The 22336-nt window shown below is 42.1% G+C and overlaps 1 protein-coding gene across 1 annotated transcript in view; it reads left to right on the top strand.

Annotated features, from left to right (window-relative positions):
• The window catches only part of znf407 (zinc finger protein 407), a 40653-nt gene extending 20098 nt beyond the window's left edge, over positions 1-20555 (top strand). Inside the window, exons 5-9 of the mRNA XM_056762746.1 lie at positions 7514-7680; positions 11468-11551; positions 11636-11756; positions 18218-18396; positions 18995-20555. Coding sequence (XP_056618724.1) covers positions 7514-7680; positions 11468-11551; positions 11636-11756; positions 18218-18396; positions 18995-19836 — 1393 coding nt within the window. The 3' untranslated portion in view covers positions 19837-20555. The remainder of the gene's footprint in view (positions 1-7513; positions 7681-11467; positions 11552-11635; positions 11757-18217; positions 18397-18994) is intronic.
• Positions 20556-22336: the final 1781 nt, after the last annotated feature.

The following is a 22336-nucleotide window of genomic DNA, read 5'->3' as shown; positions in this document are numbered from 1 at the left end:
CAATAGTCAAGGGGTCGGAAAAGTCACGTAATCTAGTAAAAGATACATATATTAGCAATGAATGGAAAACAGTACTACCCTACTTAATAGTAGCCTTAAAGAAAAAACTGAATAGTCATATGAAAATAAAACACTGGAGTGTTCAATATATGAATGTTAAATATACACTCATTAAAGTCACTCTGTATGCGATAATTTTATCGTTTAAAGTGGCCATAACTCAGACAGTTTCTGCATATCTCATGTTAATCTTGATTACTTACAGAATAGTATCGCACCCTTCAAATATCCGTAGAGGATAGAGTTTGATCACATTCATATAAGACAGATACAGCTGTACGAGTCTGAAAACATACAACTCGTGCGGGGGGTTTGTGTCAGGTTCGGTCAGAAGACGAGGAATCAATTGCGGTACAATAATGTTTAATAATAATAATTTAAACTTAAACACAATACAGACAGGTGATAGTTGTAGCAAGAGAAGCAGGCGGGGTTTCAGCTGATGTCGGTTGACTGCAAGGCCAACTGGGGTAAGGCCCAGTGTACGGCAGCGTCAACCAAGTCGGAGAAGTCTGCAGTGAAGAGGTGGAGACCCACCGGAGGAGTCCACTGGATCTGTGGCCAAGCACACGGAGACACACGACCCGGATGAGCTGGGGTGACGGACACTCCCGGAACCTGGACAGCGCCGGAGGGAGAGTCCTTGGGTGGAAGTCAGGTTCCTGGTAGGCGGCTCTTCCTCGTAGCACTGGTCGAGGGTGGTGAAGGTCTGTCCGGTGAGGCGGTCAAAAGTATTACAAAATAGAAAATAGGGAACAAAAGGTAGGATTTACCGAATCTGAACTGAGGACCAAAAATGTCCTAGGGAGAAAAAGGGAATCCCAGGATACAGTCAACAGGACAGTTACTCAGTCGACAAGACTACAAAAAGCAAGGCTGCTTTAAACAGTGATAATCCACACGACAAGACTAGACTGGAGAATACGAGACGGGACTGTGACCTTAGTCAACGATAGCACAAGGGACAATGAGAAGTGATGGTGATTATAAGGGGGTAAGTAAATGATGGGGTAATGGGAGCGGCAGGTGAAAACAATTAGACGCAGACAGCGAACACGTGGCGCCATATTACGAATCCCACGTGTTCGAACACTCATGCACACAACAAAGCAAACAAGGTAGAGACTAACCCCGGAACCCAACATTACCCCTCCCCCCAGCAGCGCCACCAGGTGTCCTAGGAGGAGGCTCACTTCGGCTCCGATGGAGATCAACGAGCAATCCAAGATGTCCCGGGACAGAACCCAACTCCTCTCCTCTAAGCCATACCCCTCCCAGTCCACTAGATATTGGAAATCCCTACCCCGTCGTTGGACGTCAAGGAGCCTTCGAACAGAATACAAAGGTTACCCGTTCACAAGGCGTGGTGGTGGGGGGAGCGGTCGGTTGCTAGCAGGGTTGAGGAGAAAACAAAACACAGGTTTAACTCGGGAGACATGAAAAACCGGGTGAACCCGACCAAGAGAAGGGGGGAGTTTCAGCTTGACGGCCACCGGATTAACCACCTTGGTGATACGGAAAGGCCCAATGAACCTGGGTGCCAGATTGCAAGATGGCGCCCGGAGGGGTAGGTCCTCGGTGGCTTGCCAAACCTGTTGACCACACACATAGGTAGGGGGCGTGCGATGGCAACGTTGAGGCCAAAGCCGACGGTACCGCAGCCTCGGGTTCATGTGGAGGGAAAAGAGGAGGGTTATTACCAATGGAGCATCAAAAGGGGACAAACCTGAAGCAGCCGACGGAAGGGAGTTATGGGCGTTCTCCGCCCAGGAGAACCGATCCACCACCGTAAGAACCACAGTGTTGCCGCCAGACGGCGGAAGCCCAGTGACAAAGTCTAAAGCAATGTGTGACCATTGGTGGGAGGGAATGGGAAGTGGTTGAAGCAGACCACCAGCAGGGCAATTACTGGACTTGGACTAGGTGCAAGTCGGGCAGGCCAACACAAACTGTCTGACATCGGTGACCCATGACGGCCACCAAAAACTTTGGCGAATGGAAACCTTCGTTCTCCAAATTCCTGGATGGCAGACCAGCTTGGATGAGTGGCCCCACTGAAGGCCTTCAGAACACAGCGCACCCGGAACCCACAACCGACCCACCGGACACCCTCTGGCAATCTCACCCCTCGGCCGGCCTTCTTTACCCGCTGTTCGATTCCCCACACATTGCCCCTGACCACCACCCCAGAGGGGAGAATGGCATCGGTCGAAGGCTTCTCGGTTGAAATCTCAAATAGGCGGGAAAGGGCATCGGGTTTTATGTTCTTTGACCCGGGCCGGAACGAGAGGGTGAAATTGAAATGGCCAAAGAAAAGTGCCCAGCGGGCCTGGTGAGAACTCAACCTCCTGGCCGAACGGACATACTCCAGATTCTTATGATCCGTCCAGACCAGGAAGGGCTGCGCTGCTCTCTCCTACCAATGACGCCACTCGTCCAAAGCTGGCTCGACCGCCAACAACTCTCTGTTACCGATTTCTTAATTACGTTCCGCTGGACTGAGACGATGGGAGAAATAGGCACATGGATGAACCTTCCCATCATGTTCCGACCGCTGAGACAGGATAGCGCCTACCATTGAGGCGTAATGTTGCAACTGCAGTTACAAATGAAAGTCTGTTAAATGCACGCAGCATTTCTTATGAAGATAGCTAACATACTTTTGGAAAGAGCCTCAGGCAGCACGACATTTGACGGAGGTGGCCGCCTCCAATTTCCTCTAACCCTGGTAATGAAAACTGACTTAATCCTGATGGAATCCTTTTTATTGTAAATAATTCAGACCCTTTACTGACAGCCGCCATACCACGCCATTTAATTGATGCAAGGTGTATGAGAATTTATGTGCACAGAGAAGAAAGGCCTGTTACAAAACCATGTTTTTAATAACTAATATCAAAAACATTGTACTATAACATAAAACATTTATTTATACGTTATACTGCAGCAATTGGTTTAAATATTCTTTTTGAAAATCTTGGTAACCTTGGTTTTACTACAGCAGTCAGCAACCATATTTTTTGTTGTTTTAACTTTAAGAAAAACATGTTTTTTGTTTGTTTAACTGTAGGCCTATAATTTTCTTAAGGGATTATCAACGCAGCTGACCAGCATACTTCTTTAAACTAAACAAATGTAGGCCTACTCTAACCCTAACCCTAACGATTAGTGATTTCAGGAACATAAAGCAGCTCATGATGATTATCGCAGAGTTTTTCCACTTGCGTGTTAGGGCACCACCTGCTAGGTGCCAAAAGTAGCTTGTTTGGCTGCAAATGCTCAAATCACTTTTGCACCAAATATAACACATGCAAAATGATAGTGTTTGCAAACTTGTGTCAGAGACTCGTAGCGGCAGATTCAAGCAGTTGTAGTTATGTTCTTGTGTTTGTGCTAGAACAATGTGCAAGAATAAATCCTTTAATTTGTGGGAAAATATTTTACAAGCATTCAACTCCCATTGCATGAATTCACATATTGTTTGCGGATGTGCAAAACTCGTCTGTAAATGCACGTCATTTAGTGTGAGTGTGTGAATGTGTTTTGCACCATATTTACTGCAGCATTTGTAGCAAAAAATGTGAGTGCACAAGTATCTCAGTTTGTGATTTGTAGAATTGGATTTGTGCACTTGCACTGCAGGATTCAAGAAGGTGTAACTGTTGTGTTGTGCTTGCGGGAGAGAAAAAAAATCTACAAGTTTGTTAATTAAAATTTTGAATTCAAATGTACTGATACATGTGTTATGTGTGGCCGACCCCTACAACTACAAACTCCACTCGCACAGGTTTTTTGGAACCAAAAATACCTTCATAGGACCACTCCGTCTATCAGTTTCAAACGATCTGCCAATCCAGAGTAATCCAACATTCATTACCGAAATTCAGTCCACAAACAAACACAGCTGAACTTCACCATCACAGGAGTAACGAGCTGCAGCTGCAGGCCCACAGCGTAGCCAATCTTGATGACAAGCGGGTCTTTCAATTGCTTGTTGGTTGGCGCGTGGACGGGCTATTGCTTTCACCTTGCTTGCTGTGGGTGTGCTTCTTTCTGGGAGAAATACCCAATAAGGGACTTAGAAAAGTTGTTACGAAACGGATTTTCATGTTCGGAAAAAACTTTCCGAAATCAATATGTACGCTGTGGGAATGTATAGATGAAAATAGCATATATAAAAGTTTTTTTCTGTGTTAATTGTTCTTGCCTTAAAATGACTTAGAATGGAGGCAGGGGACTTATTTGCGTATTCATGAGTTAATTTTTTGGTGTGAGCATGGACCACTGATTATAGGTACATATAATGCGATGTGTAACCTCGTGTTGCAGAAGCAGAGCTGAAACAACAGCGATCGTTTCAGTGCCAAGTCTTTGCGCCATCCTCACATATCTATGGCTGTTGAGATGATTGGTTACAGGGTTATGATATTACCATTGTATTTTTATATTTTTACTAAGCCTTGTTGTGCAAGCACTGTTGAGCTTGTGCAGAGGCAGCAGCTTTTGCCAGAGGGGAACTGGAATCCCCTGGTTGGGCCTGGGTTCCCCTGAGTTTTTTTTTCTCGATGGGAGTTTTGGGTTCCTCACCACCGTTTGCATATTGTTTTGCACTATCTGCCTGGCCGGGGGGGGCTGCTTTAGAATTCATACTTGTATTAAATGTGTCTCATGTACAGCTGCTTTGTAACAATGAAAATTGTAAAAAGCGCTATATAAATAAAGTTGAGTTGAGTTGAGTATAAATAATGTTTTATGAACATTCTTTTTAGTTCATAAAAACAGAATGTTGCAAGGAGATTTTACATAAATCCAAATAATGTATACCGAACATTCTGTAGTGGCTATTTTTATGTTGTTGTTTTGCATTTACTGTCGTGATACTGCCCATCTTGTCTTGCTTTTCTTGACCTAGTAGCAGAATCATGACAGAACCTTGTGTTTTATGTGGAGAGAGGCAGAATGATCCTTTTGGCATTCCATATTCTCTCTCCGGTCTCGTCTCCGTTCCTGCCCTCTCGTTTCCTCATTAGTAATTGTTAATGATTTCATGCCACGCACCTGTTCCCTCTTGATTTGATCCCCATACAATGCTCTCGTATTTGCGGTCTTGTGCTGGTTCGTTTTGTATTACTCCATGTCTCATGATCGCTAAGGATATGCTTCCGATCAGTTTTGTAGAAGGAGAGGGTTTTAAAAATCTTATGGAGTTTGTACAGCACGAGTTTACTGTTCTGTCTAGAAAAATGATCACTGCCAGATTGGAGAAACTTTTTCATGACAATAGAAATGGAAGCCTTTTGAGCTACTCATTTATGAAATCGTTCCGGACTGTTTATAAATGCCGTCATTCGGTAAATATGTTTTAACGCGTTTTAAGTCTGGTCTTAAATCTTTATGGCTTTATTTTCCTTGATCAATCACACTGTTTTTTTAGTTGGTATAAATGAGCATGCTCATATTTTACAAGGAAATGTCCTAGCATTATGAACGGTTGATGCTGATCAACGTACTGTTAATAAGTGCCGTCATTCAGTTGTTAATATATTAATGTTTCAGCAGGTTATCTTAATGTATGGCTTGATGTTAGATTGCCTATTCCATAATACATACAGCGGGGAAAATAAGAATTTGACACATCAGCATTTTATCAGCAAGTCTGCATCAGAAGCTGCAAAGCAGCCCAAGGGGATTTCTAAGTGGGCTATTGACACAAAATTTCCACCAGATGTAGCCATCAAGCCAAATATTGAATTCATACAAAGAAATCAGAACATTTAAGTATACAAGTTCAGTCATAATAAATAAAGTGAAATGACAAAGGGAATAAATATTGAACACATGAAGGTAACAAGGTGCAAAATGGCATAGAAAGCCAGGAGATCACCTGAAATCTGTCAGTATTGAGAGAGGAACCCTGCCCCCTATCAGTACTAATTGATATCAGCTGCTTTACTCCTAATTGATGGCCTAATTAATGGCTTTTCATTACCTAGGAGGCACACAGGAAAGACTTCATGATGGGTAACTGTTGTTTCAAAGAAAACTATAAGCAATGCACTGAACCGCCATGGCATCCATGCACGCTCACCACGCAAGACTCCATTGCTGAACAAAAAGCATGTTGAGGCTCGGTAAAAGTTTGCGAAAGATCATTTGGAGAAGCCTGTGGATTATTGGGAGACTATAGTATGGTCAGATGAAAGCAAAATTGAACTTTTTGGCGGTCGTTCTACACACCATGTTTGGAGAAGAAATGGCACTGCCCACCACCCCAAGAGCACCATACCAACAGTTAAGTTTGGGGGTGGAAGCATCATGGTTTGGGGATGCTTTTCAGCAAGGGGTACTGGCAGACTTCATATTATTGAAGGCAGAATGAATGGAGAAATGTACCGGGACATTCTGGATAAAAATCTGCTGCCATCTACCAGAAAGCTGAAAATGAAAAGAGGATGGACATTTCAGCAAGACAATGATCCCAAACACAAGGCCAAGGACACAATGAAGTGGTTTCAAAGAAAGAAAATCAAGCTGCTTGAATGGCCAAGTCAATCACCTGACCTAAATCCCATAGAAAATCCATGGAGGGAACTGAAGATCAAAGTTCATAAAAGAGGCCCAAGGAACCTTCAAGATTTAAAGACCATTTGTGGGGAAGAATGGGCCAGAATCACTCCTGAGCAATGAAGACGACTGGTCTCTCCATACAAGAGGTGTCTAGAAGCTGTAATCACCAACAAAGGCTTTTCTACAAAGTATAAAAAAAAAGTGTGTTCAATACTTATTCCCTGTGTCATTTCACTTTATTTATTATGACTGAACTTGTATACTTAAATGTTCTGATTTCTTTGTATGAATTCAATATTTGGCTTGATGGCTACATCTGGTGGAAATTTTGTGTCAATAGCCCACTTAGAAATCCCCTTACTGATAAAAATGCTGATGTGTCAAATACTTATTTTCCTGGCTGTAAACCAGTGTGCCGTCATACGGATTTAAAGCGTAAATGGTCTCTCTCTCCGTTTATGTGCATGTAATACTGTAAATGCGTGCATGTGGGGGAGGGGTGCAAATTTCGACAAATTTTCAAATAGTTCTCATCGATCTTCGAATATTATTTTTGCTTTAAATGCCCATCCCTACTTGCCAAGTCTTTTGTGTATTTAGTGTAAGTCCTGTCTTAGTCTTATATAGTTTAATTGGTTACCCTGTCTGACTGTTTTGTCCCCCACGTGGGAAGTTTTTGTCCTGTTCTCATGTGTCTACCTCATCAAGGGGGTTTGATTTGTGTTTTGTATTAAAGTATTTTTGTACATCATCTGCACCGGGGTATCTGCACCTGGGTCCTCATTGAAAATCATGACATTTACTAAATAACTTTTGTAGAACTTCTGCCCATGTTAAACAGCAGTGAACATTTTTTTAACATGCAAATGTGTTTTCTTTCTTTCAGGAAGTTTGAGTGCGAGATGTGTGAGCGGAGCTTTAGTGAGAAATGGGCTCTGAATAACCACATGAAGCTGCATATGGGAAACAAACCATTTAAGTGTAGTTGGCCTTCATGCCATTATGCTTTTCTGACTCTGTCTGCAATGAAAGACCATCTCAGAACACACACAGGTTTGTATCCACCCACAACACTCAAGTGCTCATCATCTCAGTATTGGAACAGGTTGTGCTGCTCAATACAAGTATCTCAGCCTGTTGTCAGGAACAAAACAGGAACTTGAGATTTAAGTCTTTAGAATTTATTATTAATCTGCCTCATAAAACATAAATATTCAGTGTTGTGCAAGTTACTTCCAAACTGTAATACATTACAGATCACTTGTTACTGTTATTTAAAAGTTATCCCTTACCTTGCAATATTAGTGTCCCAGAATTGTAATACGTTACATAACTCCAATATTACTTTTGAGTTACTTTCACCAAAATAACTACATAAGTAGAACTTAACATTCTAAAATGACAAATTGTCTTTGTATTTTAGTATTTTCAATTTTGTTTTATTTTATTAGACTTCTGATTTCTTGAATTAACTAGGCTATACACAAATAAATACTAAACATTATTAAGATTATATGCATTTAAATATTTTACAACAATATTACAACATGTAATGAGGTTCAATAAATGGAAGGAAGGAGGCGGGAACCGGCGAACACTTAAATAAAGTTTCAATAAAATAAACAAACAAATACAGGAAGTAAAATGCCAGCAGCCACCTCATGGTCGACTGGCGGCCAAAAGAACTTATACACAAACAAAGTAAAAAGACAGCCGGCAGCACCTCACGGACGACTGCCGGCGAATAAAACAAACCACAACATAAATCCAGGCCTTGTCCTCTGTCCTCAACGCTCCGGTCGCTCGTCCTCATATGCTCCCAGTCTCCTCCGTAATACGAGACCGGTGGGCGCACAGCTGACACTCATTAACATTCACTCACCGGCCTCGACTCACGGTCTCGCCATGCTGACTCCACTACATACCCCCATCGCCCCTAGCAGGCCGGGGCGTACCCCCCCCCCCCGTTTTCTAGGTATTGTATATATGTTTTTTTCTGTTGAACTCAAAAGATTTTTGAGAAGATTTAGGAAAGCAAACAAATATGGGTCACCTTTGACTACCATTATAATCTTTTCTGCTATGGTAGTCAATAATGCCAAAGAATGTTTAGTTGCTAACATTCTACCAAATATCTTTGTGTTCAACCGAATAAAGAAATTTATACAGGTTTGGAACAACTAGAGGGTGAGTAATCCATAACAGAATTTACATTTTTGGGTGTCCCTTTAAAAAAGATCCCATGTGAGCTTGAGGCCACGCATGGAAAAGGTAGAGAAACGTGTTTTCTCTTCGTAAGACATGCAAAAACTTGCCTATGAAATAAGCATGGTTAAATTTATTGCATTTGTATAATGTGTTACATGTTAATGTTTTAGTTGTTTTAGACTGCGTATGGCGCTGCTCAAACGTGATATTTGGCAGCCGGGAAAATCAACTGTTTTACACGTACGCGTGATTTCTTTCATTGTGCAACTCGACGTGCACCTTGCGAAACATTGGCAAAAAAAATATTCGGATGTATTGTCTAATACCACCACTATATTTTTCTCTTTGGTTGAGCGGAGTTCCCCCGTCCCTCCCTGTACTGTAGCCTGCCTGTCAGACACTCGTTCCCCACACTTTTAAAAATGGGTACAGTCCTAGATGTGCCAGGTGTTCATCGGAGTATGAATACGCATTAAGAATCTCATCAATTAACATTTATCCTTAGAATATAAATAAACATTTTGGCGGCCGCAGAACATTTGGAATGCAGGCCTAAAACCTTCAACCCCCGGGGCTCCATACGCGACTCTGGCAACACTAGCGCTAGGGCTTACAGCGAACTGGGTGGGGCAAATAGCGGATCTCGAGCTCAGAGGCTGAAATTATGCCACGAAATACAAAGTTCCACCAGCCACAGGGAGATGGATGACACCACACGCGTCTATATTCACAAACAGGAAATGGAACTTACTTGCGGGATTTATGATTTGTTAATGTCTCACGGGTGAAAACTTTGTTGTAACGCAAGCGTAAGTGAACATGTATAGAGTAAAATATTACTGAAAATTGATTCGTAATACCTTACACACAGCAAAAAGTAAAACGTTAGTGTAATACATTACTTTTGTATCGCATTACTCCCAACACTGTTAACAGCTTCATATCAATCTTGAAGAGGTAAAGGGGAGCTAGTCGAGGACTAGGTTACTACAGTGAGTATGAAGGGACAGCTTGTTAGTTGTACAGCAAAAACATGGTTTCAGTGCTAGTTAGCCAGGTTTAATTCAAATCATATTCTAAAATTATATTTGACTACCCAAAAATTAAATATGTGACCTAGTCTTTAAAAACCAGGCTAAAGTTTCTAATCTACTTATGGCATAATGAGCATCAAAGTTTGAACCAATAATTTAAATTTCAATAAAGTCAATCTTTGACATAACTTTACTAAACAATAGTCATATTTTTGCCCGCATGAAAAAATACTTTACTATACTATAGTATTCACTTATAAAGTATATTATAAATCCTATAATAGATACTATGATCCAAACAGGGTGAAAAATCCATAAAAATAGGGTATGATGTGCAATTATGTTAATAAATCACTATTTTACCGGTACATTTCTTTTTCATTTCTGTTTTTAGATATACAAAATGTAAGTACTATTTTTAATGAAGTAAAACATGTTATAATAAAAACTTTTTTCCAATTTTACTAGCACATTTACTTCAATGTACCAAAGTAAATTATATAATATGTGGTTGATTATAAAACAAATTGAAGGGAGATGTTGTAGTAAAATTTGGGTGTGTTACAACATGTATAAATTAATCAGACTTTTATTTTGACTGGTCGCCACAAAGGGTGTTTGACAGTAGCTTTAATGCAGTTAATAGCTGTAGCTGTGTCCAAGTTCGAAGGCCCGCAACCCTCTAATGTTGCAGACTTAAAAATGAGGACTCGAAAGCACGCAACCTACAGGTCCACGAAGCGAACTGAAATGAGACACTCTAGCATAGCAGGGATTTCCTGATTGCATAACCTGCTGCTCCTGTTGCCTGGTGACAGCAGCGGGAAAACAGCAAAGATGTTTCTGACCTTTTTAAACAATTAGGGAGCCAGACATTTTTTAATTTATTTTAGAGAATATAATGCATTCATGTAGATTAAAACAGCCCAACATTATATCGAATTAACCAATCTTAGAAATGTAAAACCAAATAATGCACCAATACTGTTAACAAACATCATCATATATAATATTATAACATTGACAGGGACCATTTTTGCAAATTACATCCCTTATTTAACTAAAGTTTTGAATTATTATTTAAATATTTCAAAATGTTACAGGCGTATAGTGAATCTCGAGATAGCCGAGGCTGTGAAGGATACATTCGTTCTATCTTTAAAACCTGCGGAAATAAGGTTGCATTTTAAGGCTGTATTTAAAGCAGCCTTCGAATTGGGACGGCCTTACCAGTCTTCAGTCGCTGCTGTGACCAAATCTGTTTTAAAATGCAGCCTTCAAAGCACACAGCCCCCACATCCCAATGCATTATTGTGTTTAATCCACAATATTGGTGCATTATTGGGTTTAACATTTTTTGTTTTCACTTTTGGGGTAAAATAGGGCCAGTCCCACCCATTAGCTGAGTACCCCTTCTAGCTCTGGTGCTAACCCTGGTGGAAAGAAGTATGTGTTTAAGTATGTAGCAATGTGCTACTGTGAGCCACAAGATTTTGTCCTTCTCATAATATAGTAGAATAACTTGAACCTGTAATTAAAAAAAACTGTGCTGCTACCATCACTCTTCTTCCTGTTCTTCATTTTTTTTTCTCTTTCAGGGGAGAAGTCTTTCCTTTGTGATCTCTGTGGGTTTGCCGGTGGGACCCGTCATGCCTTAACCAAACACCGCCGTCAGCACACAGGTACACGCACAGACATCTACAGTTGCATGTGTCTTTTCTAATAAGTGTTTGTCTGGTTTTCATGCATTTGTTTATTTACTGCAGGCGAACGTCCCTTTAAATGTCAACTGTGCAATTTTGCCTCAACTACACAGTCTCACCTGACACGCCACAAGCGTGTGCACACTGGAGAGAAGCCCTACCGCTGTCCCTGGTGTAATTACAGGTAAGAAAGAGTAATCTCAGCTCAGTGTTTTTTTACAATTATGAGTGGAACCTAGGAGAACAAAGCAGTTGTGAGAGCTGCAATCCATATATACTGCACACATATTTCTCTCACCAAAGATAAATTCAAACAAATTTGGAAAAAAGTTAGAGATTATTTCAATAAACTAAATGAGACTTAAAGTTCCTTGCAACACGCAACTGTAGGAATAATTACTCGATACTTTCAAGTTGTTCAATGGCAAATGACCAATGTATAATAAAGGCATTTAAAAGTGACATAGGATTCTAGTTTTAATTCCTTCATTTGTCTTTCACAATCTTGTTTGTATATCAGGCTGTTAAAAGAATCCATTATCCCTGTTGAAAAAACAGCATATGCTGGGTTAGGTATGTTTCGATGCTGGTTTGATCAGCTAAGGACCAGCTTAAACCAGAACATGACCATCTTAAACCAGCACAAACCAGCATCCAAACATACCAAACCAGCATATCCTGTTTTTTCAGCAGGGATCCTAAAGAGCAAAGAACATTTGTGTTTCAACAGCACATCCAGCCTAGGGATGCACCGAACCGATATCAGACTGACGGGTCCCCTTCAAATCCGATCCGTTGCGTTACCCATGTATGTTACTCTAAAGCTTCGAAAAGGGATAACTATCAGGAAATTACCATAAATGTTGTCATGCACTGTATTCGATATCATGTATTTCGATAGCTTTATGCGAGGAATAAACCAATATAGCATAATTAAAAAACTCTGACCTCCGCTGGTGCTGTCATCTCATCCAGCATGCGTTTGTCCGGGAACAGTCAGGACATTACTCGTTCCAATGTTTTCAATATTCTTCATAATCACTAGATAATAGACTCTGGTTTTGTTTAAAATCCATTTTGCCGGAGAACGGAATGTTATTAGATTCAAGCACTGGAAGCGGTCTATGTTATGCGTCATTCATACACAATAACTCATTTTTTTACTTTAGGATGTATGCAATGTACTATGATTTAAACACATAACATATCTCTTATCTTTGTGTTCTAACTGCTTTGAACTTGGGAAGCAAAGATCGCCTGGACATCAGGATCATCACTAGGCGGTATGCTCGTGAGTGAAGCGGGTGCATTAAGGCCTGTTTATACACGAGCCTGGCTCCGCTTCGCCAGCCTCCGCTGAACTCGTGCACAACTCCCCAAATGGACGATACGTTTATACTTGACACATTCGCCGTTGAGATATTCTTTAAAACGACAGGGGGCGCACAAACGAAATCGTCCTGTAATTCCGCAGGAAGTAGAAGAAAAGTAGGAATTTTACCGGAATTACGTCAGATCATTCATAATGGCGTCTTGAGAGCAGCTGCTCGATAAGGAAACATAGGAGATTTTGTGTTGTTGCTACTATCAAAAAAAGGGCGAAAAAGGAGATGGAATGTTTGCCCACTGCATGCCACAAAACGTGGAGATGTAGAATACATCGCTCTTGTGAAGCAGATGCATGTGATGGACGAGGAAATGCATTTCAAACTATTGTTTGTTGATTTAATACATTTTTACATCAAACTTTTTGTTCACTCTTTCATTTCTTTGCATAATGCAGACACATTTCTACATATTGTTGGTTAGGGACTGCTAAATGTACATTGCCATAGATTAACCCATTGGATGTCTTTATGTCATATAAAATGTGAAGATATAAGAACAGTTCCAAAGAGCAATGTTGATAAATATTGTTTTATTCTGAATACAATATAAAACAAACACATTGACCATATAAGATTTCTGTACAGGTGTACCTGTTCAGCCAAAATCTCTACAAAGCTTTCATGTTGACTGCGGCGCCGCGCGAAATGAACTCGCGGCCACCCAAAGCGAACTTCGCGAACACCGCGATGACATCATATTTGGTGCGCGCACCCAGGCGTACTAGCGAATGCGTCGAGTATAACAAGCCCTATAAGCGCATCATTATGCGTCCAATGCGCATGACTTTAAAAAATGTATTAAGCACATCATTTTGTGTCCAGGATGTGCATGAACGAGTTTGGAGACTTTTATACTGTGATAGTTTTGTGTAATAAACAGAGATTTATTTGTAAAACATTTGTAAGTATCGTCTTGGTTACGTATGTAACCTCAGTTCCCTTATGGAGGGAACGAGATGTTGTGTTGAGAACGACAGATGGGGTTCGCCCTTGAGAAGCCTTGATCAACTCTGACTACCATAGAAAAGGCCAATGAAATTTGGCAAATTAAATTTGCATCATTCATTTACCTCTTGTTCTGAAGAGCCTGAGAGCCTCTCACGACTGCAGCAGAATACGATACGTGTTTGTGGCATAAGGGACACAACGTCTCGTTCCCTCCATCAGGGAACTGAGGTTACATACTAGTGGTGGGCCGTTAACGGCGTTAACGTGCTGCGTTAACGTGAGACTCTTATCGCACGATAAAAAAAATGTCGCCGTTAATCTATTATCAATGTTGGGTTGGGAGCTGGGTCTATACTACGCAAGCTATGATGACTTTCACCTTGATATTTTTGCGCGGATGTATACCTAGCTGAATTACACTGTACCAGGCGAGAACGAGATTTTTCAACTCGCGTGATTCGCGCAATTCGCGCCGCCTCATCATCTCATGACCAGGGCTTCATTCGCGCCGCAAGTAGGTCCATCACGTCTTTGCATTGACTTAACATGTAAATCACTCGCACTTGACGCGCCATTCACGTTTGGTCTGAACACAACATAACGTTACAGTGAAATTACCGCATCAAACGTGATGTGCTAACATGGATGCAGCTTTGAAGCCACCGGGTTTGCTTCAGGGAAAATTTCTTTTTAAGAATCTTCCCAATGGAAACATCGACAAGACTAAGGTTGTTTGCACCTTGTGCAATGCGGAATTGGTTTAAAAAAAACCTCTCAACAGGTTGTTGCTCTGTTGTTCTCTCAACAGGTAGTGGTCTGGCTTTAGTTGAAACCAGTAAATTTGTATTGGAACCTAATGTATTATGGCTCCTGTATAACATATCGCTTGTTGCTCCCTAACTCTTTGTAAGTTGCTTTGGATAAAAGCGTCTGCTAAATGACTAAATGTAAATGCACTGTAGGAGCTCTTCCAGTCTCAAGTACCACCTAAACGCAAAGCATCCCTTAGCTAATGCGGAAGTAAATACAAGTACATCTTATTGAACATAATTAATTTTTATCACCAATTATCATAGTAGAACAGCTTTCTCAAGCAGTTTGGGATGCATTTTGGTAATAGGAGATGAGCCCCTGGTCTAATGCGCAACCTGGTTTGAGACACCTGTTCTCAAAGACTTACTTTTAGTCATTATTTGGGTAGCACATATATTCTGAATGCCTTCGGCAGAATTCAAATGAGCCATTTTAATCTAGATTAATCTAGATTAATTCCAAGATTAATTTAGCTCTTAGCTCTCTACTGGCGAAAGGCCGTCCGGCTCGGGTTTACAGACGGTTAGAGCTATCTGTGAGTTCATATGGTATCCCGGCCTAAGGGGGAAGGCTGCTCTGCCCAGCCAGCCCCCAGTGTGTGCTTGTTTAGTGATGGATGGAATGCCTGTTCTTAAACAGTATTTGGGTAAGAAGAGAGGTAGATAGCACACTGACCCAACCTACTGGAGGGTGGAAAGGTGCTTTCGCAGGCATACGCTCCCCCGGATGCCAGTCCTACATGTCGCCACATAGGACATTGGCTGACACCGGGTTTACACGCAGGTTGTTAACCCTTGCGAAGGTGTTTGGGCGTAGCCCAACCCGCAGCTCACAGATGTCTGCTAGGGAGGCGCTTCTGGGGAAGACCAGGGGTTATGGTGCGTCGGAAGCAGGGCGTCATCACCATCCGCCTGCTGTCGGTGTGCCACGCTCTCCTCGGAACTCGACTCTGAAGCCAGTGTTGGAGCGGTCTCATGTGCATGTGCAGCGAGGACGCCATGTGCCCAGGAGCCTCTGAATTGTTTCAGGGGGGCCGCTGTCTGCCTGAAATGATCCAGGCAGTTCAACACCGGCTGGGCACGTACTGCGGACAGTTGCGCCGACATGGTGACAGAGTTGAGTTCCATACCGAGAAAGAGGATGCTCTGGGGAGAGCTTGCCCTTCTCTCGGTTGACCTGGAGTCCCAATCAGTCTAGCTGCCGGAGAACTAGGTCCCTTTGTGTACATAACAGATCTCGCGAGTGTGCCAAGATAGGCCAGTCGTTGAGATAGTTTAGTAGCCGCACACCCTCCTCCCCTCAGGGGATCTTAGTGAAGACCCGTGGAGACAGGGACACACCGAAAGGGAGGATCCTTCAGGTCGATTGCCATGAATCAATCCTGACACTTGATGGATGTCAGGACGCGCCTCTGCGTGAGCATCTTGAACTGCAGCTTGTGAAGATGCTTTGTGCAAGGTACACAGACCTATGGCGAACCCACCGTCTTGGGAACGATGAAGTGCAGGTTGAAACCCACTGAACATCTTGGTTTTGAGGCCTGTTTTGCCAGAAGGGGGGTGACATCTACCCGGAGTATGTAGGCGTCCCTGCCTCTGACAGAGGGAGAGATAATGCCCCGAAACTTGGGAGAGTCTCTGGCGAACTGGATCAAGTAACCAAGACGGACTGTCCTCATTAGCCACCGAGACAGTGTTGGCAGCTCTCGAGCTCCCAGGGACTGTGACAGGGGGACCAAGGGGACGGTCTGCTTCACCATTTCCACGGAGGGTGGTTCGATGGTTGGCAGAGCTAACAATGTCGCGGGGGGAACCCCGGAGGGGCACCGGAGGGAAGGTTGGCTCTGCTTACTTACCTGCCTGGTGGGACAGCTGCATGCACTGTTGGTTTGAGAGTGGTAGCAGCTGTTGTGTGTGTACGACCCTACGCCTCGCCAGGGCATGAGGTCGGGTTTGCCGGGCACAGTCCAGTGGAGTGTGCGATGGGCAAGAAGGAACACCCAGGGGGAACAGAAAAACTATTTCTGAGTAAGTGGGTGCCAGGCCCTGAAAAGGGCCCGGCTTTGGTGACGAGGGAGGACGTCCCGTACCAACCGATCAGAGCAGTGGCTGTGAAGGTCGGGCCCGATGTTGTTCTCCCTGAGGTCTTCCTGTCAGTGCCACTTCTCTTGAGAAGGTTGCTGACGGGGTGGAGGTTTCCCCCTCGACCTCCACTTCCGAGGTGCCGCCTGTGGGTGCACAAGAACCGGAGCCGATGTCGAAGGGGTCCTGGGCTGCTGGGAAGCAGACATCACGGGAGACCAATTCATTGAATTCGTTCTGTTCGAAGTCATGAGCGAAGGCTCTGAAGAACAAAAGGTAAATGAATGCTGCACGCCGGCTTCCTTTTATACCGGACATCCGGGGGCGGAGACCGGCATGCAAATTTCATTTGCCAAATTTCATTAGCCTTTTCTATAGTAGTCAGAGTTGATTGGATCTCAAGGGCGAACCCCATCTGTCGTTCTCGACACAATGTCGAGAGACTGACAGAAAGGGAACTGTGCTTTATGAGACCACATTTTTGTTTTCTATGTTTAATACAGCACTTAATTACATAAAAAAAATCATACTTTTCTACTTTTAAAAGAAAAAATACTTAAGTAAAGGACAGTGGTAGATCGTAATGTACTCATGGATTAAAAGTTTAAGAAACAAAAAAAAATGATGGACTGTAGTGGAGTAAGTATGATGTGCTTCAAACTGTGGGGAAGTTGTTTTTGTCCAAAGTACTCTGATAAAGTACAGATATTTAAAAATGTACTTGAAAGTAAACATGCTTAAGAACTATTCATCTCTACTTTGATTAAGAAAAACAGTGCTAGTATCTGATCAGGTTCGGTATAGGCCAATACGCAGAATATAGGAATCGGACGGATCGGCAAGGAAAAAGTAGTATTGGTGCATCCCTTATTTAGACACAAGGAGTTGAAAGTCAATCCCGTCTCCCTGTTGGTTGTGGCGGCAGGTGCCAGGTGGGTTGCATTCCCCTAGATTTTAGTGTTTCATGTTGTCCTCTGGACTTTCCGAATGTGTGCATCTCATGCTTGGACAAATGCAGCTCAAGATAAAACTTCCTTGACTTTCTTTTTAAAAAGCCAGCGTTGCCCTCTGTTTGTTGCAAAGCAGTTAAATTCAAGTAGATTTCTGTGATTATTTTTACTATTCCCATTTTATCGCTAAAATATGGAGTATACTGAGTATCCTAGAGTATAATGTATTTACAGTTGCAATTAAACTTCTTTATTTTTTAAATTGAGTATAGACTCAGTTGCTGGAAGTTTACATTAGCTAGGTAATGGAATTTGTTCAAACATCATTTATTGTGTTTAAAATGTCAATTAAATTTATATTTGATTTAATATTTACATGCTATTACAAAAATATTTTTTAGCTTTGCGGTTAAAATAAACTGTCACTTCTTTCTATCTGACCCTTTCTGATGTTTTTTTTATCAGATCCAACTGTGCAGAGAACATCCGTAAGCACATCCTTCACACAGGCAAGCATGAGGGAGTGATGATGTATAACTGCCCGTTGTGTAGCTACGGCACCAATGCCCCGATGGACTTTAGAAACCATCTCAAAGAGACCCACCCTGACATTGAAAACCCAGACTTGGCTTATCTTCACGCAGGTATCTTTTTTCTGTTTTGTCTGATATTAATTAACTCATTAATTTCTTCAATGTTTTTTTATTTTCATTTTCTGTCAAGAAAGTGATATCTAAGACTTACATTATGGAACATTTTGTTGAAATAGTCAAAAAGACAACAAATGCAAGATGTGCAACGTCAGCTGTCATACAAGTTTACCAAAAGTCAATTGCATAATAACATATTTCAGGATCAAATTTAAGGCTTTACTGTCAAACAGAAAAAAGACACAAGCACAACAGACATGATGATAGATACTTGTTTAAATGATACCAAAAAAATTGCTGACTATTAATGTTGTTGAATGAGAAATCTTAAAAGATTTATTACATGATGTTGCGCCCCAGTAAAAAGCTCCCATCAGACAAAACGATCACCAACGTCTCGAATGCAATCTTCCAGGACAGCGCGCCCACGACAGGAGTGACACGTTCTTGTTTAGCATGGAACTTAGTTCACTTGCATGCAGCTGACGGGGCACATGCTGTAACATTAAGATTTGTGGTAGCGCCGTCAATGACTTAAGTTGTCAAACCTGTTCACTACCATTGTTTCTTTTCTCCCTCGTGTTTGTGCCAGGTATTGTGTCCAAGTCTTTCGAGTGTCGTCTGAAGGGACAGGGGGCATCCTTTGTGCAAACAGAGGCTGCTTTTGCCCCAGATGAAACCAAACTGGGCTCAGAGACGGTTCAGCAGGTTATCATCATTCAAGGCTACGATGGGGGAGAGGTGGCCATCAATCAGGCCTTGGAAGAGTCTGCTGCAGCCACTCTACAGACCCTCGCTATGTCCGGTCAAATGGCCGAGGTGCTGCACATCACTGAGGATGGGCAGCTCATCAGTTCTGGGCAAGAGATGTCCTCAGTGGAGGCCCAGCTCCGGGAAGGGCAGATCCAGATTCCAGGCACCACCACCCAATATGTGCTTGTGGAGTCATCCGGAGAGACTGTAGGAAAAATCAGACAAGCAGGCGAGTGTGCTCCCACCAGTATGTCAGAGTCTGCTCTGGATGCCTTGCTTTGTGCTGTTACAGAGCTGGGGCAACAGGACAGCGCTGGAGATGGAGATATTACCACCACCACTGTTTCAGAACAGATCCCAGATGAGATTGAAGGTCATCTATCCCAGGCAGAGAGACAGAGTGAAGGGCATGTGTATGAAGAGGTCACCGACTCAGTGGGTGTGATGGCTGAGGTACTGGGTTCTACCCATGAGCCTGCATCAAAGGAAATGCAAGAGGTGCTACAGTTTGCAGCTAGTCAGATAATGATGAGAGAGGGTCTTACACAGGTTGTCGTCAATGACGAAGGGACACATTACATAGTCACGCAGCTTGACGGCTCAACTCTACAAGTGGAGGGAACCATAGAAGACCCATCTGGAGAGGAGACAATTGTGTACTCCAAAATGAGTCCCGAGTGAGGGGAAAGCATGATAGATTGTAGATCATTTTGATACTTTTCTTTTTACTAAAATGATAGCGCACTAGTGTTCTATCCTTCAGAGACTCATCAGGATCATTTCCTGTGACCATTCAAAAGCAAGCTTATTGGGATTCAATGATGTTCTATAAAAAGGCAGAATTTTGCTTGCTGATCCCAGGGTCACACTGGCACAGTTATCAATTTAAAATGCAAAACTCTACTTTTTTTTAGATGACTAACAAAACCTTATTTACCATAAACATTTAGCAAACTTAACATACAATTTCTTAGGGCTTAACGTCTAATTCAATAAAATACTAGCCAACAAAAAGCAAACCTTAAAATAAAAAGTAAATGTATATTCATCACCAAGAATATATAAGAACTTAAATTTGAAAGTACCTACTATTGTTTACAATCAGTTGCTATTTAAGAATTTGACTTGAGTGTTATTGTTGTGATCCGTGTTGAATTGTTTTGCTCATTTTTGGCAGCTGGCATTCATTATTAAAGTAGAGCATTGAATAATGCTGTTTGTCCTCGTTTCTAAAAAAAATGTTGAGGGCAACATTTCTTTGTTTCAAATACACCTCTTATTCAAAGCAAAATACAAGAGTAAAGAAAAGAAAGCGTTGAATCAAGGTGTGTAAATAAAGCATGCATCCAACAAATCGGTGCATAATGTGATAAAGCTATTCACAGTGCTGGTAAAGAGGCTACATTACATCAAGGCATGAAGAACAAAAATTATGCTTGCATGTAGTTCACAATATTTTACACATGGAAATGTCCCAAAGGTCCTAAAGAATGTGTACAATTGTGTATGCACAAACAGATGTTCTCAAATACAATGTGTATTTGAAGGTAGGTGATGAGGAACAAAGCCAAGTTAAATTAGAACTATTCTTCACCTCTTTACAATAAAGAGTTAGCGTGGATAGATAATATGTGGCGTCAATGCAACACATCCAGCAAACTGGAGCAACAAAATATCTGCCAAATTAATAGTTGTGTTCAACTTCATGCGATCTACTGCCGCCTTATAAATTCAATGTATTCTGGTTAAGAAATGTCTCAGACTTTGATATGCTTACACAAGTGTAAGTTTTTATATCATATTTGTTATTCATTGTACATTTTCTCAAAAAAAAACATTTTTATAATTTTCACTTCATTAGCAACAATTAGCAAAAGCTCGCTGAAATTTCAGCATACTGCAGGAAGCACAGGTGTCCAACCTGGTGGACATATATTTAGTTCTCTCCTGCCTGCACCCGGAAGATCTTGCCACTCCATTACAAAAATCCCTTTCGCTGCTGAGCAAACAGTGTTAAAAAAGTTCTAAGTTCGGTGTTCACTACACATCGATTTACATTTATGTATTTTTCCTTTATTGGATACACACATTGTGTAACTAATAACTAACATAAACTACACTTAACACTAAACCACTGATGGGTTCTGTTCACACAGCGCTTTCTTGCAGTCTTGCCATGTTCGTTATTAATAAACGCTTTTATGCTTGTTTGGTCTTACATAAAAATGCCTCGGAACTTAGGTCTTACAGTTTTTTACAATCATTTTTGCACTAATAACAGAACCTTCGTGTCATTTTTCAAAACTCTAGACACAAAACTCAAAACAGCCAATATTTGTAACACAGGCTGTCCAGTGTTCAAAACTTTGCATATTGCGTTCATATCTTTAAAGAGACCTTGCATTTGTAGAAGCATTGTTTCAAAATACTAATTTATTACGAAATAGCATAGGAACATTACTTTAGATCACACAAGATACCAATAGTTTCACTGTATATTTGTTAGTACAATCATTAAATATAGTTTTACAAAATATGTGCCCAGCCAGCAATGACATGTGGGGCCCAGATGAGGGCTTCATGGGCGGCAAATGTGGGCCCCATTATGGGCTTGCACCCGGGATCCACATTGGGGCAAGCCGTGGAAGCCCAGACGTACTAAAAGTGGGACCTGTAAGGGTACTGCATGGGTCTTAATTGGGCAATTCATGTCAGATCCATTTGGGCCCCACCTGCCCAAAGGGGTCCAAAGTGGGCTTTGCAACATGGATCCACATGGGGGCCAGCCGTGGATGCCCAGATGGGCTTTAAATGGGATCTGTAAGAGTCTTATGTGGGTCCTAACCGGGCAATTCATGACAGACCCATTTGGGCACCATCTGCCCAAAGGGGTTTAAAGTGGGTTTGCACCCGGGATCCACATGGGGGCCAGCCATGGATGCCAAGGTGGGTTGTAAGTGGGATCTGTGAGGGTCTTAACCGGGCAATTTGTGTCAGACCCATTTGGGCCCCACCTGCCTAAAGGGGTTTAAAGTGGGCTTGCACCAGGATTCAACCGTGAATGCCCATATGGGCTTAAAGTGGGCTCTGTAAGGATCTTATGTTGGTCCTAACTGGGCAATTCATGCAAGGTAAGCCCAACCATTCATTTAAGGAAACAATCTAAGAAAAATTAAAGACG

The sequence above is a fragment of the Triplophysa dalaica genome, chromosome 12, assembly GCF_015846415.1.
Source record: "Triplophysa dalaica isolate WHDGS20190420 chromosome 12, ASM1584641v1, whole genome shotgun sequence".
NCBI lineage: Eukaryota > Metazoa > Chordata > Actinopteri > Cypriniformes > Nemacheilidae > Triplophysa > Triplophysa dalaica.
The sequence above is the reverse complement of the archived record's forward strand: the minus strand, read 5'-3'. Positions and strand labels throughout refer to the sequence as shown.